The sequence below is a fragment of the Puma concolor genome, chromosome D2 (assembly GCF_028749965.1).
Source record: "Puma concolor isolate L17-30 chromosome D2, mPumCon1.1.hap2, whole genome shotgun sequence".
NCBI lineage: Eukaryota > Metazoa > Chordata > Mammalia > Carnivora > Felidae > Puma > Puma concolor.
Genome location: NC_141677.1, coordinates 46,045,833 through 46,071,903, shown reverse-complemented (window position 1 = coordinate 46,071,903; position 26,071 = coordinate 46,045,833). Strand labels below are relative to the sequence as shown.

The 26,071-nt window shown below is 38.0% G+C and overlaps 1 protein-coding gene across 2 annotated transcripts in view; it reads right to left on the bottom strand.

Moving 5' to 3' along the window:
* Positions 1 to 1,288: 1,288 nt before the first annotated feature.
* Positions 1,289 to 26,071, bottom strand: part of BMPR1A (bone morphogenetic protein receptor type 1A) — a 139,444-nt gene continuing 114,661 nt past the window's right edge. For both annotated transcript variants that reach the window (XM_086680192.1, XM_086680193.1), the window contains exons 4-13: positions 25,646 to 25,808; positions 24,731 to 24,833; positions 20,269 to 20,365; positions 20,007 to 20,106; positions 14,414 to 14,558; positions 10,407 to 10,599; positions 8,605 to 8,902; positions 6,245 to 6,420; positions 5,112 to 5,242; positions 1,289 to 5,027 (exon numbers count right to left, since the gene is read on the bottom strand). In XM_086680192.1, the coding sequence (XP_086536318.1) occupies positions 4,902 to 5,027; positions 5,112 to 5,242; positions 6,245 to 6,420; positions 8,605 to 8,902; positions 10,407 to 10,599; positions 14,414 to 14,558; positions 20,007 to 20,106; positions 20,269 to 20,365; positions 24,731 to 24,833; positions 25,646 to 25,808 (1,532 nt within the window). In that variant the 3' untranslated portion in view covers positions 1,289 to 4,901. The remainder of the gene's footprint in view (positions 5,028 to 5,111; positions 5,243 to 6,244; positions 6,421 to 8,604; positions 8,903 to 10,406; positions 10,600 to 14,413; positions 14,559 to 20,006; positions 20,107 to 20,268; positions 20,366 to 24,730; positions 24,834 to 25,645; positions 25,809 to 26,071) is intronic.

Here is a 26,071-nt window from a genome sequence, read left to right as displayed (position 1 = left end):
CATGTTCAAGTGCCTCAGGCATCATAAGGTACACTTGAATTTACACACAACTGCCCACAGTTCTGATTGGTGTTGGGAATACATGCAGGAGGGTAAATGAAACTGCTGCAGAACAGAAGGAGAGCTATTGTCCCTCCTTGCATTTCCAGCTTTTAACAAAGCGTTTGCTGCAAGCAAGAACACTGTTAAAGCCAGGTAAATGGATTCCATTACTCTCAATAAAGAAATGAGTTACTGGGGCCACCTGGGTGGCTCAGTTGGTTAAGTGTCTGACTTAGGCTCAGGTCATGATCTCATGGTTTGTGAGTTCAAGCCCCACATTGGGCTCTGTGCTGATAGCTCAGAGCCTGCAGCCTGCTTCGGATTCTGTGTCTCCCTCTCTCTCTGCCCCTGCCCTGCTCACACTCTGTTTCGGTCTCTCAAAAAGTGAATAAACGCTAAAAAAAAAAAAAAAAAAAGAAATGAGTTAAATGGCAACAAACCAGGCACTATGGTAGCAGAGAGAGATGGAAACTGGAAGCAACATAGCAAGATGAACCCTCTCTTGACATGACTAGTATGAGTGTCCACGAGAAACCCTCCGGGCAGAAATATGGCAACATTTAACCAAGAACCTTTGATTTTTTTCATCTTAAATACTCCTTTAAAAGTTCATATTCACTAGTCTCACTTTTAGGAATGTAATCTAAGAGAACAAATTCATGATTTAAAAGATTTAGGTATACGGATGTGCAATACATTCGTTATATTTTTGAAAACAATGGAAATAACCCAAATATTCAACAGGGAATTACAAAAATAAATTATTCCATCTACTTGTTGGAATATTATGTATTCAACTTTTTTTTTAAGTTGTTTCGATGGATATTAATGACATACTATGGTCTTAATTTTGTAGAAAGTATGCAGTAGAAAAGAGTGAAAGGCAACATCCAAAAGTGAATAGGGGTAACATGGCAGAATTGTGAGTGATTTTATTTGCTTCTTTATGCTTTTCTATGTTTTCCAAAGTTTCTGCAATGAGTGCATCGTTTTAGAATTAGAAAAAAAGTTTTTTTAAAGGGAAACAACCCTTCATTGTAATAGATTTGTAACTTCTCTATCTACATGAAGGAAAGAGTGTGTGGTCACTTACCTGCTGTGTGTCCCACACTGGATTTCCAGTAGCTGAAATGCACATCTCAGAGACACGTGTACATACACTAACTTGCTATAAAATCTCACCAGACATGTGACTTTTGACACACAATACTGTCCGAGCAGAGTATCACAAAACACATCACTAAAGTATACTAAAATAAGGTTATTTACTTAAAAATGATACATTGGATGTAATCTATATATAGAACAAAGCAATTAATGGTAAACTTAATAAGGCACCTTTTAAACCAGATGCTGTACAAAATACATTTAGTGTGTTACATATCAAAGATGAATCTATATTTTTGGTGTTTTACAATTGCATAATAAAACTGCTTGTTTTTAACCCTTCTTTTGATGTCTATGTACAACTTCCCTAATTAAGCTATAATGATATTTTCATTTATACAATATATATACTACATTTTAGTTTTTAAATGGGCAAGGACAATGGTCACTAAAAGAGCTTAAATAATTCCACTGAAAGCATAGTACAGAGCACAAGCTACAATTACAGTAATAGATTTACTCCTTTGCAAAAGCAGTATTCACATACTTTCCTTACGGGATGATCATCACACGTGGCTTCACGTGCTGCCGGCCGGAGATTTAATTTGGTGTTTATGCACAAGTCAGCTCTGTGCGGTTTTCCACTGTAACTCTCATAACAGCACTGAGGCAATACGATGAACTGCTACCCTATTTTAACACCTGACCCAAGCAAGTAATAAATACCACCCCTTTCGACAGTACAAGAGCTACAACAATCTTTTTTAGAAAATCAATTAGCATTTCTCCTGTTGAGGTTAATTTAGGTATTTGGAACATTTCCAAACAATGTGTATGAAAAGAAACATAAGTGATTTAATTTATAACATCTTGCCTGGAATAAATAATTCAATATCGAATTTGATCTTGGGCCAGTTTAAGAGATACATGATTTTTTAAAAGTTGTATTACATTTTTGTCCTAAATAGAAGTAAAACGTATGAAAGAAAAAGGTACTGAGTATTTTTAGACTGCATAAATAAAAAATCTGGCACATTCTGTAAAACATAATTTTCAAAAGCTATAGGCCACTCTCTAAGTTTAGGGACACTTCTAATGTTGACTGAAATATCTTTTGTGAAGACATTTCCAGAGAAATTAGATTCAAGCTAAATTGTAAGTGGGGCCAAATAATGGCTCCTGGGGTTTTACAAATTATTAACTATATAGTACTATGTAATACTTCCTCTTAGTCTTTAAATATTTCACTTACTGGGTGAACTTAGAAATTTAACAGTGAGAGTAGGAAGGAGAGAAGAAAATAAGTTTCATGCATATTTTTTGGACTTTAGTATTTCAAATATGGCATCATTTGCTTTCTAAAGAACATGCTATCTTAGAAAATATTTTAACTGAACAAGCCGCTGAAGTTAATTCTTGATACCACTTTTCATAGATCTATTTATTAAAAAAAAAATCATTATAGTGGTCTACTTATATACTATCTGTAATTGTCTGCTCTCACACACTATTTTAACATCACTAAGAATAGAGTTTGCCTTTCTTTACATACTTTGTTATTAAGATGACAAATAATTTCCAAGATCTATAGTTTATCCAATAAAAAATAAAGCAACCTTAGATTACGATCAGAGCTCAGAATTGTTCTTAAATCACATGGCAACATGGATTAGAATCGGTCAGTACAGACACAGGGAGAACATTCTGAAAGAGCACGTTATTGCATACTATCAATATATACATTTACTGATTTTGATGAACACTTCAAACTTTAATTATGTTAGATGAAAACTACTAAGCTTAGTCAAAACTATTCAAGAAAATCTCAAATTTGTGAAGTTTCATGTATAAATAAGAGTTTCATCCTTAAATGCCAGTCAGATTTTTGGTAATGGATGGATACGTGCTCTGATTCCTCCCCTTTAAAGGTTTTTAACTATGTTGTGATATAATCACATTTATTTTATGTTACATTCAAAAAAAAACTATTCACTTTATGCACCAGTGAGCTTTTGTTCAGGATAAGACATTAACAGGAAAAAGGCATTACAGAAGTGTAAGTTTAAGTAAATCAGAATTATTCCTTGGGATAACAAGGCATGCATAAAATATGTCGCATTGTACTGAATAATAGCTCTATGGAATAGACACAGGTAATGGCTACAGACATTTCATAGTCTATAGTCATATCACTAGATACTGAGCTTTTTTTGCCTGACTCTTCATTGTCATCACAAGTTATGGAACAGAAATCATACAACCAAAAGTCTCAAATGATTTAAATGCCCAAAATAGTTGTTGGTAAGTTTCTGTCAGCCCTGAAATAGAAACTTCTAATTGGAGGATCCCTTCACAAAGAAAACATGAGATGACAGCATCTTATTGAAAGTCTATGCCTGAAATAACAAAGTCCTGGATTTGATATATGCTTTTGAATGCATTAATTCTGAAAATTTATATGTAGTTCTACTTTATAACTTCTTTTTTTTCTGATGATCTCTTAATTTTTTTCCCTTAAGAATGGGATATGAGGTACACAGGAGCTGGTTTCTACAGTATACATGTATGTACATATATAAAATATGGTTGTAAAGGAGGTGTTTTGCAAATAAAGCATATTACACACAAAATATAAATAACTTCCCTTTTAAAAGTTACTGAGAATAAAGAATATAGAACATGGGTATAGGCACTTACATTGCTATCAAATGCAGTAATTAGTAGTTCACTTCAATAAGAAGTGTTTTTCTTTAGAAGGTTCATGGCATTGGAAGTTCCAACTTTGGATAAGATGATTCTCAGGACAAAAGTAAGAATTACCAAAAAGAAAAAAAGAAAAGAAAGAGATGGAAAGAAGGGAGGGAGAGGAGGGGAGGGGAGAGTAAGCAGGTGGGGAGGGAGGGAGGGAGGGAGGAAGAAAAAGATGGTAATGAAAGGAAAACAGACCAAATTTACAGACACTTTAAACTTCTTTTGGCCTTTGTATCAACTTTCATGTTAAAAAATAAAGTTGGCAGAGAAGCTTGCTCACTTGCAAGGTAAATAAATGGCTTTTATGTGATTGGAGAATCTTGGTCAGATAATGCATTTTTAAAGCACAAAACCAACAGCCATCAATATCTTCCTGTGCATCCATAAATTCTTTTCTTCTAATTCGAATGGCAGCAGAAGAATCCTGGTGTGTGTGTGTGTGTGTGTGTGTGTGTGTGTGTGTATGCGCGCGCGTGCACGTGTGTACACACCACCATCAAAGCATGACAAACTATCATAAACTAAGGAGTATCCCCAACAGATCATAATCCATAGGCTGTTTACAAAGGTGGGATACAAACAGATTAAACTTCCTCAGGTAGAAGGCAAAGTGTGTATTTCTCCATCTCCGCTGAATTCATTTGTCTTCTTAAGGCTTTCACAGAAAGCACCATTTTATGAACAGGGAATTCAGTACCCAGAGTCTGGAGACTTATTAATCAGGATTGAAGTCTTGATGTAGTTCATAAAAACCCAATTAAAAAAAAAGGCATCAAAAACCACATTTAAAATAAAGCCGTCCATATATAAAGAACAAAGTGTTTAGAAGTTCCCAGCTTGTATTCTACAGAGTACTGAAAGGTTTAATATTAGCAGCCAGTGAAGGTGTAGTGAGGAAAGAGTCTGAGAACCAAGTTAGCATCCTTATTCTACTCTAATTCCACCCATTCCTTGGGTGAAAACAGTTCCTGCAGTCTAGAATTTCTCCTCAGGACCGTTTATCAAATCTTTACATCCTGGGATTCAACCATCTTGGCAAGTGTCTTCTTGATTCTCAGAGCTGTAAGTCTGGAGGCTGGATTATGGGCCCAGCATTCTGACATGAGCTTCAAAACTGCTCGTAGACACTGAAAAGTAAAGAGAGTGTGGTGAGCACATGAAGATCTTTGACGACACTTACCAACCACTTCAGGGGACGGAGCTCTGCTTACTTCATCACTGTTCCATCGATTGGACACAATTGGCCGCAAACGTTTGACACACACAACCTCACGCATATCTTCGTATGATGGATCATTGGGTACCATATTGTAATAAGGCAACTGGTACTCTTCTACTATCCCTGTAGGGAGTGAGAAAACACAGTGGGCACAAAAAATGTCAACCTACTCAGCACCTCTTACTCAACTATGGGAGTTAAAACAGATTCCTACACAAAGAAGAAAAAAATTAGAGTAACTGATTCACTTTTAACAGTAAATGTATGTTCTTCTCTTTTTCCTGCCTAATTATTTTCTCTACCTCCATCTGGGTAGGGTCCTATGAAACTTATGGACTTAGCTATGTATATCCCTTAAAAAAAGTAAGGTGAAATGCTCATTTACCTTTTTAGTCTAATTATTTACATACATATTTGTTCTTACTAATGAATGCAGTTTTTATTTTTTGTTCTACAGCAGAAAGACAACATGATTTGTGGGGAATAGTGAACATGGCAGGCCTGAGACTGCTGTCCTGAAAAGGCCTGCGTAGAGGGCTGGTGCTGGGCCAGTGTCTGGGAACTTGCCAGGTAAACAGTCCCCTACACGCATATAAAACTTCTCCTAAGTGATAAGGTCGCTCACTGTGCCTAGACGGTTTGTGCAAACAATATGGTTTATGCTGAACACCTGTTCTCGTTCTAGGAGTTTGGAATTCTGGTACTTGCTAGGTGGAGGGTGCCCATGTAACCTGGCTCTAAAAATATCTTTGGGTACTAGGTCTCTCATGAAGTTTCCTAGATGACAATATTTCACAAGTGTCCTAACTCACTGCTGGAGAGATTAAGCACATCCTGTGTGACTCCACTGGGAGAGGGCTTCTGGAGGCTTGTGCCCGATTGCCTCTGAACTTTGCTCCGTGCACTTTTCCCTTGGCTGACTTTATCTGTATTCTTTCACTGTAATAAATCTTAGCTGTGAGGACAACTATATGCTGAGTCCTGTGAGTCCTTGTAGTGAAATCACAAAATGTGGCAGTGGCCTTGATCCCCAACATATATGACATCTAAGTTATATAAATGGAGCTGTTGCTTTTTCAATAATGAGGATATAAACATAACTGGAACCACACTAACTAGTCTTACCTCCTGTGATACAACGACGAGCCATTTCCCAAATGATCAGGCCAAAGCTATAGATGTCGGCCATTATGTAGGGTTGGAAATGGTTTTTATTCAAGCTTTCATCCAGCACTTCCGGAGCCATGTAGCGTTTGGTGCCCACCCTGGTATTCAAGGGCACGTCAACTTCATTTGTGTCGCTGAAACAGAGACAATGTTCAGGTTGAGGGTCAGGAACAAAACAGTTTATCTACATGTGTACACACACACACACACACACATATCCCATACATAAATATATAAAAAATAAAATTAAAACAAAACCTATCTACCTACCTACTTAATATCTCCACATTCCCTTAACAGAATTCCTTGGGGCCAGATAGACTTTAAAAGTTAGCATTTTCCAGATTTTAGAACAGTAACATACCCCTTAAATATGTTACATATCAAGTCAAGTTTTGTCACCAAACAAATTTAGTGCCTCTTTAAGAAAAACGACAGTACTGAATATAAGAAAAAGTGGTAGATAATTATATCCCAGAACAAGTGAATATGAAACTAAACTGAGAGGAATCATTTGTTTTTACCATTCCCACATGATAAACTCAGTCTCTGTGACACAGGATTACATTTTCTTCTTCTTTATGGATCCAATCCACTTAGTTCTATTGTGAGTAATGTTTACATAATCATATTGACAATCAGTAATAAATGATGTTTATTGGTTTTTCAAATCTTGGACTACATTTTAGAGCTGGAAGACATGAATGCTTTGTTGCTCAGGCCCCCAATTCTGGCAGGTTCTGGAAACTACTCTGAAGCTGAGATTAATATAATGTATTTTAGGTTTTCTTTTTTTTTTCTTTTTTATTTTTTTTACATTTATTTATTTTTGAGAGACAGAATCCGAAGCAAGCTCTAGGCTCCGAGCTGTTGGCACAGAGCCCGATGCGGGGCTCAAACTCACAAACCGTGAGATCATGACCTGAGCCAAAGTTGGACGCTTAACCAGACTGAGCCACCCATGAGCCCCTATTTTAGGTTTTCTTTTTTTTTTTTTTTTTTTTTTTTTTTTTTTTTTTTTTTTTTTTTTTTTTCAACGTTTATTTATTTTTGGGACAGAGAGAGACAGAGCATGAACGGGGGAGGGGCAGAGAGAGAGGGAGACACAGAATCGGAAACAGGCTCCAGGCTCCGAGCCATCAGCCCAGAGCCCGACGCGGGGCTCGAACTCACGGACCGCGAGATCGTGACCTGGCTGAAGTCGGACGCTTAACCAACTGCGCCACCCAGGCGCCCCTATTTTAGGTTTTCTTAAACAGCACCTGATGAATAGTTGAGCCAGTGAACACTACAATGGCAAAGAACAACAACAGGATCAGAAGACTGTAACCACTAGGGAAGAAGATTTCAATTTTAATATTAATTTATTACAGACGGACAGATGGAGTACTTTTATTTTATAACCTGAAAGGAATTCTGAAATGTAAATTGCCTGCTGTTTCCTAGAGTTATAACAATATGAAAATAGTTTCAATGGTTTCCTAAAAATTTGGTAATTCTATTTAAAAAATACTGACAATTTCAAATGGTGATGGAGAACGGTATACTGTTGTGGGAGTGTAAAGCAATGCATGGCCCCTGAAGGGGCAGCCTGCAATCACACTATCCTTTGATAGGCACCTACTCCTTGTTTAGCCTCCTCTCCAGGAATCCACCACAAACAAATACTTGTACAAGTGTTCGAGGATATTATAAATGGGTAAAATACAATGTTTATTAAAGTATTTTTTAAAAAATAATAAAATACAGACAACTTTGATGCCCATCAGTTAGGTCATAGATGAAATAAACTATACTACATCTATATAACGGAAAACTTTGTATCAGCACTGTGAAAAAGAATGAAGCAGGGGTGCCTGCCTGGACAGTTCAGTTGGGTAAGCATCCACCTCTTGGTTTCAGCTCAGGTCATGATCTCACAGTTCATGAGTTAGAGTCTCACACTGGTTCCACGGTGACTGTGTGGAGCCTGCTTTGAATTCTCTCTCCAGCCCCCTGCCCTTCCTCCACAAGTGTGTGCATGCCCTCTCTCAAAATAAATAAATAAACTTTTAAAAAATGAAGCAGAGCTACATAAACTGAAATAGAACGATGTCTAAAACAATAAAAAGCAGGAAATCAAGAATTATGTACAGTAGGATGCAATTTTTGTAAAAAAACAACAGAAAAACAAAACACCAAGACCAAAAAATCCCCACTATTTCTTTAGAGAAGTAAGTACAAATACGTGTTTGGAACTCCACTATCCTGAATCCAAACAGGCAAATATCTTTTGGAGATTAAAATGACTTCAAAGCAGCAGGCAAAGAACCACTTACCTATTGAATTTAACAGCAAGGCCCAGGTCAGCAATACAGCAACTTCCATTTTTCTTAATGAGGATGTTTTTGCTTTTTAGGTCTCGATGAGCAATTGCAGGCTTTCCTTGGGTGCCATAAATTTCTGTGTGGAGGTGGCACAGACCACAGGCAGCTGAATAAGCCAACTTGAGCAGGGCTCTGGTGTCTAGTGTGGCACATTTCAGGAAATCATAGAGAGATCCATTTTCATGGTAATCAGTAATCAAATAGAGCTGAGTCCAGGAGCCTGTACCTTTAATGTCTGCTGCTATAAAACCTGTTCAATTGATGAGTTGAAAAGGTTAGTTATCGGAGGTGTGTAGGAAGAATAATGAATGTTCATTCAGGATACAGAGAATAACCTAGGCATCATGTACAGATAAAAATTTAATTTGCCTAACAAAATCTCTTGAATGTGTTACCAAGTTTTTCCTGCCATTTATACACACACCTCTACAATTCTGTAATACTTTTAAAATAATCTTAATGATAATCATGAAAACGACAATTATATGACTAAGAAAAAGATCACATATCAGAAAATAACCTGGGGGGATGTTATCCATATACATGATTCTCTAAGCATGAAGAACTACAAGAAGAAGGAATGTGGAAAAGCTCTGAAATTGAAAAGTGGACACATTACAATAATAAAGTTAAAATGTTCAACTAAGAGTCTGCTCCTAATTAAACCAACTCCCAATTGTCCATCAAGCCTCATCGCATCTGCCTTTCCATCTGGCTCACTGACAAGCAGGTCCATGATACTAGGCTCCTTTCCTTCTTTTTTCTTGTCCTCTTTCCCTTCAGAAAAAGGTCAGTGAGTGCTGGGTTGAACAGCATTGCCCTCCCCCCCATTTCAACTCATGTCCACTTGGTACCTGTAAATGTGACCTTATTTGGAATACGATCTTTGTAGGTGTAATCAAATTCAGATGCGGTCATATGACATCAGGATGCACCCTAACTTAATGACCAGCATCCTTACAAGAGGAGGGAAATTTGGACAGAGACACACAGGGGAGAAGGCCGTATGACAACAAACAGCAAGAGTGTGATCTCCAAGCCAAGAAATGCCAAAAATTGCTGGCAATCACCAGAAGCTGGGAAGACAAGGAAGGGGCCTCTCCCGGAGCCTTCAAAGAACATGGCTCTGCTGACACCCTCGCTTTAAACTTCTGGCTTCTAACTCTGGGAAATAAATTTCTGTTGTTTTAAGCCACCCAGTTTGTGGTAATTTGTTATGACAGCACTAGGAAACTAATAGTTAAGTGTCTGGAATACTTGTGGCAATGCGCTATGCACTCTCGAAATTAAAGGGTAGGGAAATAGTAGCTGAAAAGTCAGGAAAGCTAAAAGGAGTCTATGTACCCTACTGATCAGATCATACCTAAATTATTTTTCTACTTTGTAAATGAAGGTGGGGGGTAGTTTAATTTACAAAAGGCAAAAAGGTACATATAGTTAAAGTTATACTAGAAAACTGCTTAAATTACCTTTCAAAAACTTGGGTTTTGTTACTGTATGAGTAAGTCCAATAAACTAACACTACTTCCAATTTGAAACTCACTCTTGTTTTCTTAGTTGGACAGTAAATAAAGTGGTTGGTGGGCATTCAGGATTGTTTTGTACTTAAACTGTTGTATTCTCCTGGGTCTCCTTCAGCCAAACACACATAAGCGAATTCATGTATATTTTCAAAGCCCATGTAGCGGGGTTCTATCTGCACCCCACTAACCGTGTCAGAGTATAGAATCGACTGAAACCGAACGTGTACCCACCAAGTATGTTTTCATGGCGCATCAGCACTGTCTGATAGATTTCCGTTTCTCGAAACCAGCTAGCTTCTTCAGTGGTGAAAAATACTTTGACTGCCACTTTTTCACCACGCCATTTACCCATCCATACTTCTCCATATCGGCCTTTACCGACTTGCCGGACCATCTGAATCTGTTTGGCAATAGTTCGCTGCACCTTCATAGAAAAAGGTAAAATGTTTGTGGAGTTCCTGATGAAAGGAACCTACTAAGACTGAGAAAGTGGTCTGATGGCCCATCCCAACAAAAAGGATGGGATGTACGACCAGTCAATAGCCCTGTTAGAATTTATAACATATTTAAAAGTAGATGAAACAATGCACAACATATTTTGTGAAATCACACACTAACGGATTGGTCAATGTGGCAGACCATTTGCAAAAATGGTCAAAATAATTCCACTCCTAGTCCACACCCCCTTGGGTAGTCTCCTCCACAGACTCTGGGCATGGCCATGTGACTTGCTCTTGGCAACAGAACAACGTGATACAAGTGGAGACCTGAAAAGTGTCTGTGCTCTGGGGCTCGCCCTTTCTTGCTGAGCTGGGGAACTCTGTGACTGATGAACGATACCACGGGAAGCCCTGGCCATGTCTGGGAGCATCCAGCTCCAGCCGGGCAACTCTAGAGAAGGAACTGTCCAGCAGACCCACAGAATCATGAGGGATAATAAATATTTATTGCTCAAGCCACTAAGCTCGGGGTGCTTCATCATGCAGCAAAATCCAAATGACAGTTACCAATCTTCCACTCAAGTCTGGAAGACCCTACGTGATCTGGCTCCCACCTGACTCTCCAGCCTCATCATCTGCTATAATCACCCACCCACCACCCCTCTTATTTCTCTTATTTCAGCTTTCAGAATTCACTTAAGGGTGTTATTCCTCTGTGGAACACCTTCATAGCACACGCATACCTCGCAGCTGCTACACTTCTCACAATTATAATTTTATTATTATGTATACATGTATTTGTTTGAACTCTATTCCCTTCTACTCACAGAATATAGGGATTTGTTTAGGGCAATACCTAAAGTACAAGTATTTTCATTCATTTTCATTGAATCAAAGATGCACACTGATTGCTACCTTTAATTTTCAGAAGCACTAGTGGTCATTTTAAATTAATAAGAACCCTAAGGTCCACGTTGGAAATGCAGTTAAAATGGACTAGATTTTGTGCATACCTAAACTGACTTAACTTTATGTATCATTTATTACAGAATCCTTTTATAGTTTTTAAAGAAAGTCAGGATTATTGAGGCATAATTTACATACAACAAAATCTACTCTTTTTGAGGACTGTGTTTTGACAAATGTATACAGTAATGCAACCACCAACACCCCAATTAAGATATAGAACGTTCCCAGGACCCAAGAAAGTTCCCTCCTGCCTCTTTAAAGTCAACCCCCTCCCCAAGGCGCTGGTATCACTGATCTGTTTTCTTTCCCTACAGTTTTGCCTTTTCTAGAATATCACATAAATGAAAACACACAATATGTAGTCTTTTGTCTGGCTTTTTCCACTTCGCATAAAACACTTTGAAATTCATCTGTATTGTTGCTGCCTGTATCACTAGTTTCTTTTTATGGAAGAGTGGTATTCCACTGTATGAATATACTATGATTTGTTTATCCATTTACCAGCTGATGGATTTGGGGGCTGTTTACAACCCTATGTCTTACAAACAAAGCTGCTGTGAACATTCACATTCAGGTCTTTGTGTGGGCACGTCTGCATATCTCTTTGGTAAATACTTAGTGGAAGAACTTTCACTGTATAGAAAGTATAAACTTTTCAGTCAACTGTCAACCTGTTTCCCAAAGTGGCTGAAATATTTTCATTCCCATCAGCAATGTATGAGGTATCTAGCTGATCTATATTCTTTTCAGCACTTAATGTTCTCAGCCTTAGCCACACTAGTGGATGTGCAGTGTCTTGCTTTAATGTTTAATTTGCATTTGCCTGATGCTGCTGAGCACCGTTTCATGTGCTTCTTTGCCATTCTTTTATCTTCTTTTGGGAAGTATCTGTTCAAAATTTTGTCCATTTTTAAAAACTGGGTAGCCTTATTACTGAATTATAAATGTTCTTTATACATGCTGCAATAGAAATTCTCTCAGATCTGCATTGTCAGTTTGTGACTTATTTTTTCCTTTGTTTAAGTGTCTTCTGAATAGGAAAAGTTTAAAATTTTGAGAAATCCCAATTCACCGGGGCGCCTGGGTGGCTCAGTAGGTTAAGCATCCAACTCTTGGTTTTGGCTCAGGTCAGGATCTCACGGTTTCGTGAGTTCAAGCCCCACGTTGGGCTCTGCGCTGGCACTGTCTCGGTCTCTCTCAAAATAAATAAACTTAAAAAAAAAAAAAGTCCAATGTATCATTTAAAAAAATGATTCATGCCTTTTGTGCACTAAGAAACCCTTGCTTAACCCAAGGTCACAATGATTTTCTAAAACATTTTCTTTGAAGGGTTTTATACTTCAACTTTTACATTTAGGTCTATGAACCATTTCAAAGTAATTTTGTATTTGGAGATAAGGGTTGAGATATACTTTTTGGCAAACGTATGCCCAATCTTCCCTGCACTGTTTGTTGAACAGACTGTCTTCTCCCCACTGAATTACTCTGGCACCCAATTCAAGTGATGTTTGTATCCATTTCTATACTCTCCATTCTCTTCCACTGATATACATACTTATATGTAAGGATCACACTGTGCTGATTATTGTAGCTTTACAGTAAGTACAGAAATCAGGTAGTGAATCTTTATTCTTTTTCCAAATTGCTTTGACTCTTCTACGAGGTCCTTTGCATTTCCGTATAAATGTTAGAATCAGCTTATCAATTTCTAAAAAGTTTGCTCTGATTTCATATTGAATGCAAACTATAAATCAATTTAGGATCATTGAAATTTTAATATTGCATCTACTGATTCACAGACAGGATAGACATCTCCCTTTATTTAGGGTTTTGTTAATTTTTTGGCAATGTTTTCTAATTTTCAGTGCACAGGTCTTATATACATTTTGTTAAGCTTATTCTAAAATATATGATGTCTTTTAAAGCTATTTTAAATGATACTGCTTTAAAATTTTTAATTCCTGGGGTGCCAGGGCAGCTCAGTTGGTTGAGCGCCTGACTTCAGCTCAGGTCATGATCTCACAATTCGTGAATTTGAGCCCAGTGTCGGGCTCTGGGCTGATGCTCGGAGCCTGGAGCTGGCTTTGGATTCTGTGTCTTCCTCTCTCTCTGCCCCTCCCCTGCTTGCACGCTCTCTCTCTCAAAAATAAACATTAAAATACATTTTTAAAAATAAAACATTAATTCCTAACCACTCGTTGCCAGTGTACCTAAATTCAATGATTTCTGTACAGTGACCATATATTCTGCAACCCTGATAAACTCACTTTATGGTACCATCCTTGAGATTTTCTATGTAGATATCATGTGGTCTGCATATGAAGATAGTTTTACTTTTACCTTTCCAATTCAATTACAGAATTCAATAAATTTAAAAATCAGAGATCAATGTATTTAAACAAATGCAATTAAATTAAAAATATATCTGGATCTCTAGTACTTATTAATTTGAAATAGTTATACTTCTCCCAGCCAATGAGTTTAACCTTAGACGCAAAGAATTTATATCTGATTCCTCTACAAGTTGGCTGTTAAAAGCAAAACTTGAGAGTTAACTCTAGCATTTATATAGCGCCTCATGATCACGTTTTCCCCCCTAATTTTGTTTGAGACTCTATCTTAATTGCCTGTTCTATTTTTCTTGTTTCATACTTCTTGTTGTTAACTGATTTCTCCTTGCATTACGGTAGCTATCTTTCTAAATAAGAAGGGAAAAAAATGTGTGTTTAGTAACGTTCCCTACTCTGTAACAAATATGCTGTGTATGATCATATGAGGGCAAATTCTGTATCGATAAACCATTTGTGTTTGTATGACATTTTATCTTACCAATAAGGGTAGTCCAGATCCACTACCAGAACTCTGTGACTGGTCAATAAGGTCTTTTAATGATTCTCCAACCGGAATAAATGCTTCATCTTGTTCCAAATCACGATTGTAACGACGTCTGCTTGAGATGCTCTTGCAATAATGTCTTTTGAAAAAGCAGAAAATAAGCTACATTAAAATTCTAAAACTATAAAATTCTAGGGTTAAGAAAAATGTTGAGGTTGTCGACATCATCTTTCCTTTAGATAGGATCACATCCAAATTAGTCTTACAGGATAATATATTCTCTGTTAAAATAATATCCAGAAATGGAGCTTGTGAAGTAGAGTTCTATATATATGTTAAAATGCAATTTTTTTTCTACTTAAAGAACATCCTTTAACATATTTTGTGGTCCAAATCTGCTGGATATGAATTCTTTCAAGCTTTTGTATGTGTGTCTTTAGTTCACCTTCATTTTTTTGTTGTTTATTTATTTAGAGACAGAGACAGAATCCCAAGCAGGCTCTGCACTGTCAGCACAGAGTCCCACACAGGGCTCGATCTCATGAACCTCGACATCATGACCGGAGCTGAAACCAAATACTTGAAATACTTTCAAGTATTTCAAATACTTGAAAGTATTTTCTCTGCATATAGAATTCTAGGTTTATGACTTTTTACCCCTTGAGTACTTTAAAGATTCTGCTCTATGCACACTGTTTCCCCTGAAAAGTTGGCTACCATCCTTACCCATCTTCCTTTGCACCTAATCTGCCTTTTCTCTGGCTGCAATTAAGATTTTTTTCCTTTATCACTGGTTTTGAGCTATTTGATAATGATGTGCCTTGGTGTAGATTTCTTTTTGTTGCTTGTACTTTGGCTCTATGGGTTTACATATTTACTCTAATTAAATTTGAAAAAAATTTGGTCATTGTTTTTAAAAATAATTTGCTCTCTCCCCTCTTTTGGGAAGTCCAATTATATATACAGTTGACCACTGAAAAAAACATGGGTTTGAACTGCATGGATCTATTTAAGTGTAGATTTTGTTTTCAATACAGCACAGTACTACATATACATGTATTTTCTTTTCCTCATGATTTTCTTGACACATTTTCTTTTCTTTAGCTTACTCTAAGAATACAACATATAATACACACAACCTAAAAAATATGTGTTAATCAAGTGTTTATGTTATTGAAAAGGCTTCCAGTCAACAGTAGGCTATTAGTAGTTAAGTTTTGGGGGAGTCAGTTATACACAGATTTTGACTGCACAGGGGTTCGTTCCCCAAACCTCTGCACTATTCAACTGTCAACTGTATATACATTAGGTTGCATAAAGTCCCACAGTTCACTGGTGCTCATTTTTTTTTTCATTTTAGTTTTTTGTTTTTTGGTTTTTTTTTTTTTTTTAGAGAGAGAGAGAGAGAGAGGACATGTGAGGAAGATGGACAGAGGGAGAGAGAGAGAAAAAACCTTAAGCAGGCCAAGCTCAGCCTGATGCGGGGCTTAATCCCATGACCCTGGGATCATGACCCAAGCAAAACCAAGAGTCAGACACCCAACCGAATGAGCTGCCCAGGCGTCCTATCAATCTATTTTTAAAATATGTATTGATGGTTTAGTTTGTTTAGTTTCTCTTGCAGTGTCTTCATGTCTACTCATATTTTCTTCTACAGTATCTAATCTGTCATTAATCTCATCCAGTGTATATTTCATCTCAGGTATTATAGATTTCATTTTCTAAAGTCTGATATGGGTCTCTTTTAGATCTTCCAAGTCTCTATTTCACTTTTTGAACGTATAAAATACAGTTAAAATAACTATTTTAATGCCCCTATCCACTAATTCTAAAACTTCGATCAGTTTTCGGTTGGTGTTTTGATTCCTCATTACTGGTTGTATTAGTTGTATACCTGGTAATTGTTGACTAGATGGCAGATACTGTGAATTTTACCTTGTTGGTGCTGGGTGTTTTTATATTCTTCTAAATATTCTTATTTATTATTTATTATTTTAAAGAAAGAGAGAGACAGCATGAACGGGGAAGAGAGACAGAGGAAGACTGAGATAGAATCTCAAGCAGGCTCCACACTCAACAAGGACCCCAACATTGGCCTTGATCCAATGACCCTGGGATCATGACCTGAACCAAAATCAAGAGAAGAGTCAGTCAGTCAACTGACTGAACTACCCCCCCCCCCTAAATATCCTTGAACTTTGCTCTAGGATGCAGCTATTTGGAAACAGTATACTCCTTTTGAGGTGGGACCAATGTCATGTTTAGTTTAGAGCTAATTATTCCCCAATACTGAAGCAAGACCCTTCTGAGTACTCTAACCAAAGCCCTGGGGATTATGGGGTTTTCAAGTCTCCCAGGTGATGGAAACAGACACTATTCCCAGACTTGTGTGAGCACTGAACACTGTTTCCTTCGATCTTTTCAGGCATTCTTACCCAGTCTCGGGCAGTTTCCTCACTTGTACATGCTGATAAAGATTCAGCTGAATATTTGATAAGAACCTTCTGCAGATGTCCAGAGTTCTTTCCCTGTGAAGTTCTCTCCTCTTTAGTACTCTGTTATTCATACCCCAGACTCAGCTACATCTCCTTGAGCCAGAGCCTGATGGGCTACACCTGGGTTCCTCCTATGTCCTACAGCTAGAAACTCTCTCCAGGCAGTATGGTGGGCAATCATAAGGCTTACTTCATTTGTCTCCTGTTTTTCAGGGATTAGTGCCCTCACTGCCTCATTGGCAACTACTGATACATGAGTGGAGCTTACTGATTACAGACTTCACTGTGAGATAACAGCCTGGGCCATTTCACTGGGCCCATGGAGGTGAGTATATTTAGGTTTTTGCTCTTGGGCTGGATGGATTTCCCCAAGAAGATTCTTCCTATTTCTTGTTTGAATAAGTCTGCCTAACAGAGTTCTGGGAGGGTTGAGGGGCCCACCAATAAGTATATAAATGTTCACTTTACCTCCATGTTTTCACTACAATATCTCACCCTCAATAATGGGATGCCACAACGAAGAATCTTATCTTTGTTCTTTTTTTTTTTTTTTTTTAAGATTTTTATTTATTTTTGAGAGACAAAGATAGACAGAGTATGTGTGGGGGACGGACAGAGAGAGAGGGAGACACAGGATCCGAAGCAGGCTCCAGGCTCTGAGCTATCAGCACAGGGCCTGATGCAGGGCTTGAACTCAGGAACCTCGAGATCATGACCTGAGCTGAAGTCAGACGCTTAACCGACTGAGCCACCCAGGCGTCCCTCTTTGTTCTTTACAGAGAAACTTCTAGCTTTCTGTCAGGGAGATAGTAGGGGTGACTGTTCTGAACAAGAGTAGGGGTCTCAACATCTGTGGGACTTGTCATCCAAGATGGACCACAACATTCTCACCTCCCGGTATGTAAGTCCCTGTTTCCCTTCCATAATGTTTTAGGGCTGACCTGTGTGACCAACACAATGTGGCAGAAGTGATGATGGTGTAACTTTGGAGTCTAGATCGTAAACAGCATTGCAGCTTCCACCTTGATCTCTTGAATCACTCACCCTAGGAGGAAGAAGCCAGTCTTCATGCTGCAAGGATACTCATACAGCTCTGTTAAGAGGCTCACATCAGAGAAACTAAGCTCCCCTGTCAACCTGTGAGCATCAGAAGTGAGCTACCTTGGAAAGTGATCTACCAGCTCTAGTCAAGCCTTTAGGTGAGCACAGCTCCTGCTGACATCTGACTGGACCTTATCAAAGATTCTGACGTGCAGTCAGTCACTCCTGAATTTCTGACCCACAGTGAGAGATAATAATTGCTGTTTTAAGCCACTATGTTTGGGAGTGATTTCCTAATGCAGTATTGCGTAACACAGCATCTGACTTTCTAAAAATAGACTTTCAAGCAATCCTCTTGGTTTTACTGCCACTCTCAGCTTTACTCCCAGAGGTAACTGGTGCTGCCAATTTTCGAGCTTCTTGGGGAATTCTATAGTATAAACTGGCTGCACCTTTACTTTCTCAAATTCTAGCCTAGGAGTCTGATTTTGTAGGTCCGCAAAGTCACTTACTACTCATCCAAAAGTTTCCCAAGTTCCAAAGGTTTTTTTTTTTGTTGTTGTTGTTGTTGTTGTTTTTTGCTGTTATCTGGTATCCCGTTCTCCTTGTCCTAGCTGGACAAAGAAGGTAAAAACTATTGCTTTTTCACTGGAGGCAGCAAAAGGGAGATGCTCAATCTGTCTCTTTATCTAAGAATTTCTGCCAGTATTACAGGTGGAAAACAGTATCTCAGTATGATTTTAATTTCTATTTTTCATATTGTGAATATTCTTGAGTCATCTTTTTATTTTTCTTTTCAGAGCTGTAAGTATTTCCTTTTAGATAAATGTGAGTTCAGTTTGGGGGGAATGTTTTCCCATTGAACTGCTAAGTTTTTTGTTTTTGATTTATAAAAGCTCTCTATATTTGAGAAATCAGCTCTTTGTAATATGAGATACCAATATTTTTCACTCTTTGTCTTCTGTTTATGGTGGTTTCTGCCACATAGTAAAGTTTTATTTTTATGTACTTGATGCAAGTTTTTCTTTTTTAAGGTTTTATTTTCTGTGTATGGGGTGTTTTTCTTTGCTTCTTGGTTTTATGTCAGTCACAGGTCTTCCACACTGAGATTATTTTTTTAAATTCTTCTACGGTCTGTTCCAGTGCTTTAATCAGTTAATGTTACGTATTTAGATCCAAGATGGGTAAAACTTATTACAATGTAGGTTACTGACTGAACTTCATCTTTTTCTTTTTTTTTAAAGAGGGGGTGGAGGGAGAGAGGGGGGGAGAGAGAGAGAGAGAGAGAGAGAGAGAGAGACAGAGACAGAGAAAGAAAATTAAGCAGACTACACACCCAGCATGGAGCCTGATGTGGGGCTTGATCCCACAACTGTGAGATCATGACCTGAGCCAAAATCAAGAGTCAACCAAATCTCAACTAAACGAGCTAACTATACACCCCTCATGTTTTTCTATATAGCCACCTACTACTAAATCCATTTGTCAAATAATCCATGTTTTCCCCAGTGATCTGGAATGTTACCTTTACCATATACTAAATTTACTTATACACTGGGGTCTATTTATGGGTCTAGGAACCTGTTCCACTGATCTCTCAGTCTATTCATATGCCAATAAGATAATGCTTTATTATTGAAGTTTATCCCCTGCTCTTATTCCTCTTCTCTTTTGGCATCTGTCTTCTGAAATCATGACTAACCACAAACAATTCTGAAGCCCCAAGTAACTAAAGAACGATAACACAGTTGTCTTGGGACAGATTTTAAACATTCAGATACAAAAAGTTCAATATTCCATAAATAAGAAAAATCCTAAGTACTCATGAACAAGAAGTATAAAGTTGGGTTCAATTAACTGATTAATAGTAAGGTCCTCTTTTTCCTTAAGAAAAATATAATCTGGTTAGTTAAAGAAGACAGACCCAGAGAATACAAGTTAATGGTGTTTGAACTGCATTCAGTGGTCAATAACTTATGCCCATTGCCTTTTAAAGAACTACTTACATCTAATATTCAACAATATATTTTATATAAAAATAATGATCTTACTTGTAACAAAAGCAGCTGGAGAAGATGATCATAGCAACTATGCAGACAGCCATTGAAATGAGCACAACCAGCCAGCGAATGCTGCCATCAAAAAATGGACCTGACAAGGGAAGTGAACAACAAAGCACACATTTGATCTCTTCATCACATACGAAAGGAGAAAAATAACTTGGGAGTGTTAAATTCTAGAAAGCTTGCTTACTGTCAAAATCAGAAAATATTTTACTGAAAATCACAATCACCCTCTTCTAGACGAACCTACCTATGACAACAGGGGGCAGTGTAGGTTGTAAATACTGGTTACATAAATTGGTCCGACAACATTCTATCGTCCGCCGTAGCTGTGCTTTTGGTGAATCCTAGAGGAAGAGTAAGGACAAAATTAAAAATGGCTTGATATTTTCAGGTGAGAATGAGGGTTTTTTTTTTTTAATATTCATGAACACAATTTCTAGCTCTGTTGAGTGAAAAGGACCTGCAAGTTTTACGTGTTAAGATTATCAAAAAATTATTTGTGTTGAAATAGTGTTGTAAGGATTGTAAAATGGTATTTCTTAAGAACATATGTATGTGGATGATGTGTTGGAACACTGGACTATAACTAAATTATAAACAAAAGTTCACAAGTATTTTTCACCAAAACTTTGGCATATCTTAATGTATTACTATTCACCTATTTGTAGTAGTAAAAATATAAGTCATGAGATCTTTTCCTAAAAAACATGGGTAATACACTTTATTGCAGTGATGAACTAGTAGGGTGCACAGGATCTCACAGCAGCACCGAGACGACTTAAGTGGAGGGCGTTGTAGTCTAAAGAAAGGAGACATGAGGAAAAATAGTCGAGGAGGTAGAAGATACTGCAGAGTCTGCACAGAACAACTATGTTGAGACTAAGGAACCCAATGCAGAAGCAAGTTAAAGCAGATGTGGTGAGGACAAAGGCAAAATGCAGAAACCATACTCCTGAGAGTTTCTTAGAGACCACCGACCAGAGGGGAGATATGTCCCTGACAGATCAGAAAATGAGCACAGGAAAAGACTTCAGTCAAGAGAGCAGACATCAACAATTATGTGTGAAGTTTTACATGATTGGTACAGTACTTAACAAGTTATTAACTTGAATGCTGACATTTCAGCACTGCCTGGGAAAACTGCCATTCTGGACCAAAATAGCAACAGAAAGGAATTGCTTGTCATTATAAAAGTAGCAGGAACATAAGCAGAAACTGACCATGTTATTCTTAAGTATCAGATGGCCAAAACAGAAAAACCTCAGTATAATCAAGTATTACTTTAAAAAGGTGAATGAATAGGAGTCCACGACTTGATCCTACCAGGAAAGATGGGTTGAGAGTATTGGGAAACTTCCAAAAGCACAAGTTTTCCATTTTAACTAAATTTTTAATGTTAAAAAAGTTTTACTTAAAAAAAAAAGTTATTTTTTTAATGTTTTATTTTTTGAGAGACAGAGACAGAGGGTGACCAGGGGAGGGAGGGGCAGACAGAGGAGACACAGAATCTGAAGCAGACTCCAGGCTCTGAGCTGTCTGCACAGAGCCCAACGCAGGGCTTGAACCCACAAACACGAGATCATGACTTGAGCTGAAGTCAGACGCTCAACTGACTGGGCCACCCACATGCCCCCAAACAGTTTTACTTTTAAATGACCATAAAGAGAAAGAAAAGAGAGAGATGTTAGGAGTTACACAAGTGACTCTGAAATAACCCCAGATCGAGAACATTTACATGAAGGAGGGAATGGAGAGTATATTAATTGAAGGTGAATAAAAGGACTACGAAGCATCTACAAACAGTTGCAGGAAGGCTAATGTTCAAAATGAGCTTAGCCCTGCAGAAGACAGAATGTAAAGAACAACCAAGAAGGGGTTTCTCTAGCAATGCTAGAAGACCGCCAAGCAATGTATGTGTTGCTGAAAACCACGAGGTGATGGAGGACAAGGAAAAAGCACTGTTACATGGCAGCTGCTTTCCCAGACGCCGGAAGAGACCCTCCAGGGCTTCTGTATTCTTGGTGACTGGCTGCCCTCATGATCACACCCTGGCAAGAGAACACTTTGAGAGGGCTGGAAGGCAGGTGTGACAGGAAGAATTTAGAAAGGACAAGTATTGGAAACCGAAGAGCTAAATGTTAGACTCTTTCTTATGTTAAAAGAACACAGACTGTGAAGTTTAACAACTAATTTATATTAGTGAAGTCAATTTGTGATATGCCTCGTTTAGGGGCATGCAAGATACAGGTTATTACTGCTGAGCTCACTGCTCTAACCATAGTTCTTCCTTCAATATTTTTAGTGATTAAAAAAATGTATAGAATATGTGGTTGATAAACATGCAAATGGCATAAAACTGCAAGAAATAATTAAATTATCACCCCCCCCCCAAATCCTGCCAAATTACAGCAAAGGACTAATTCGTTTTTTGTTTTTTTTTTTTACATTTATTTACTTATTTATTTTTGAGAGACAGAGAGAGACAGAGCACAAGCAGGGGATGGGCAGAGAGAGAGAAGGAGACCTAGAATCCGAAGCAGGCTCCAGGCTCCGAGCTGTCAGCACAGAGCCTGACGTGGGGCTCAAACCCACAAACTGTGAAATCATGACCTGAGCTGAAGTCAGATGCTCAACCAACTGAGCCACCCAGGCATCCCCAAAGGGCTAATTCTAATATGATAAAATTTAACATAGACAGGTATATAACAACTATTTTCAAAAACTCATTCCATTTCCATCCTCTTATTTGTGGCAAGAAACCAAAGAATCAATATAGAATCTAAGAGATATGGTTCAGCAGTAGCATAAGTGAAAGACGGGGATTTTAGCTGACAGGAAGCTCAGTATGTTTCAAAGTGTGGTGTAACAATCCAACATCCAACATCCAACATGAGATCTGGCTGTATTTAGGAAAAGGAAAGGAGTTACTTATTCTCTGCGTTCCAACCTCCCACCCCAGGTCAGACCAGACTCAATTCTGCATATTACGCTGAGACATCAGTGTAACTCTGAAGCTGATCAGACATGGAGCAGTGGAGGGGACTGTGAGCTATCATTTTCACCTATAGGCAAAGACTATAGGAATGGGGAGGAACACAGGACCACACAAACAGACCAAAAAACTTCCTTCACACAGTAAAAGGCTGTCATATTTTGAAAGAGGCTTTAGATTTGATCCAAAGGGGCAGGGAGAGATTTGTAGTCATTAGGAGGAAAAGCTTTGTAAAGATCATGTCAGGTCATTAGTACAGATGAAATAGATGGTCTTGGGAGGTAATGAGCCCTTGTCACTAGAGGTGTCACACCTAGAAAATAGATGGGATGAGGGGTGCCTGGGTGGCTCAGTTGGTTAAGCATCCAACTCTTGATTTCAGCTCAAGTCATGATCTCACGGTTGGTTATGAAATAGAGCCCTGGGGTTGGGGTGGTCTTAAGATCAAGTCCCACATTGGGCTGGCCATGGAGCCTGCTTAAGATAGTCACTCTATCTCTTTCTCTCTCGGAGGAGGAGGGGAGGAGGAGGAGGGGGAGGGGAAGAAGAAAATAAATTGGCGGGGGGGGGGGGGGGGGGCGGGTGCCTGATTGGCTCAGTCAGTTAAGCATCTGACTGCAGCTCAGGTCATGATCTCACGGTTCGTGAGTTTGAGTCCTGCATTGGGCTCTCTGCTGTCAGTGCAGAGTCTGCTTGGGATCCTCTGTCTCCCTCTTTCTGCCCCTCCTCTGTGTGCTCTCTCTCTCTCTCTCTCTCAAAAATAAACATTAAAATAAAAGAAGTAGATGGGATGCAATATATGTGTGTGGGGGGGAAGGGAGATGTGCAGAGGGGGCACATGGATCCCAAACCTTTAGCAAAGATTGGAACATATATCAATCCTGAGAGTTTCTTAATAATGTGAATCATTTCCTAAAATAGTTGAAGCTGAAATTTGTGTACAAACGGTTCTATCTAAAGCTGGAAGAATCCCTGGGGCAAAATTACTATACAGGATTTTGAAGAGATTAGGTTTATAACCAAGAGCCATGAGGATATTCATAAACTCTTTATTACCAGCCCTTGGATGCCTTTGCTGCTGCTGTTAAAACAACTCCACTGAGATTTCCTTACAAGGACTTAATGTTTCTGCATTGTCTCAGAGTGATACAAAGGTTATTATTGCCCATCACCTTGAAGTCTTTCCAGTCAATTTGATAATCCACAGGTGATACTGTAACATTTTTTTTGGCAGTCATGACAATTTAGAAATAGGATATGATTTAAAACGTTTTTTTAAAGTAAAATAGGGGCGCCTGGGTGGCTTAGTCAGTTGAGCGTTCGACTTCGGCTCAGGTCATGATCTCTCAGTCTGTGAGTTCAAGCCCCGCATCAGGCTCTGTGCTGACAGCTCAGAGCCTGGAGCCTGCTTCGGATTCTGTGTCTCCTTCTCTCTCTGCCCCTCCCCCACTCATGCTCACTCTCTCTCTCTCTCTCAAAAATAAATAAACATAAAAAAAATTAAAAAAAAAAACTAAAAAAAAAATAAAGTAAAATAATCTGGAACTTCAATTACCACAATCATATTACCTGAAGTAAGAGCTAAGCTTCCTCCAATATACTTGGTTTATAAGAACATAGAGTGATGTGCAGATCAGGCACACTTCTCCTGGGGAAATGAATACTTTTCACGTGGCCCCTCCCTTCTTTATTTCACAGGCCCTAAATCAGATCTTACCTTGCACTGAAAGTCAGATCCTTCATATTTCATACACCCTGAAGCTAATGTGGTTTCTCCTTGGTCATCTTCTTCTATGATGGCAAAGCAGTGCCCATTCGTTCTGAAAGAAAAAAAACCCAAAAACCAAAAAATATAACTTCACATTGAAGACATGATGAACTATCATATAATTTCAGTATTTTACATATATAGGTTTTTGCTTTCTATTTGGTGATATTCAAAGAGCATACAGTTATTAGTAAAGTACAAAAACAGGACATTATCACTTTCATAACAGGGCGACAATTAACTGATGACACTCAGTTGTTCAGGGAATTTTTTTGGCTAGTAAGCCAGTTCTTCAATGTCCCCAAACAATATGGAATAGAATTACATGATCATATATAAATGTGTTGAATAGTTAACATAAAATAAAGTAGGAAAATTAAAATGGTTATATAAATCGGAATTGGACTGGGAGCTCACTTGTATCAAAATAATATAAAATTAATTAAATATCACAATATCACGCCTATCTTTCTGTAAAATATTTCGACCAATTTAGAATTACAAGATTTTGAGTGAGTTTGTTTTTTTTTTTGGTAATCTCTAAATTTTCTACAGTAAGTATCAGTAAACTTTATGATAAAAAGATCATTAAATAAACTCAAAACATTAGACAAATACCAGATTCAAATCCTTCTATCTCCTTTAAAAAGCTGTATTACAACGTTAACTCTGAGAAAAGAAACATCAATCATTTAATAGTACTAAATGTTCCCATACAAAGAACAAGAAGTTTTTTGGCTCTTTGTAAAAGATATCATATAAAATTAAAGAAAAAAAAAAAACGAAGACAATGTAAACAATTCTTAAAATGGCACTAAATGCAATCCTATTCTCATAACTTTAAGGACTACATAAAGTACTTACATGCATGTGTTATTAATAGCATCATCTGGGCAGTGTCCTGAGCAATAGCACTTTAAAAAAGGCAAAGTATCCTCTGGTGCTAAGGTTACTCCATTTTCTGATTTTTTCTGGTCAGAGTCTGATTTCATCCCAGTACCATGGAGCATACTGTCCAGATTCTGCCCTGTATTCAAGTACGAAATTTGTGAAAACATCATTTCCGAAAAGCTAATTCTTCCATTTCAATTTTCAATGAGAAATTTCTAAGCTTTCTTAGTGTGTAATTATTATGTAATGGCAGCTTTCTTATGTAATGGCAGCTAATGTGTTTAATTAAAAATACATTTCATTCAGGGATGCCTGGGTAGCTCAGTCGGTTGAGCGTCTAGCTTCGGCTCAGGTCATGAACCCGCCGTCTGTGGGTTTGAGCCCTGCATCGGGCTCTGT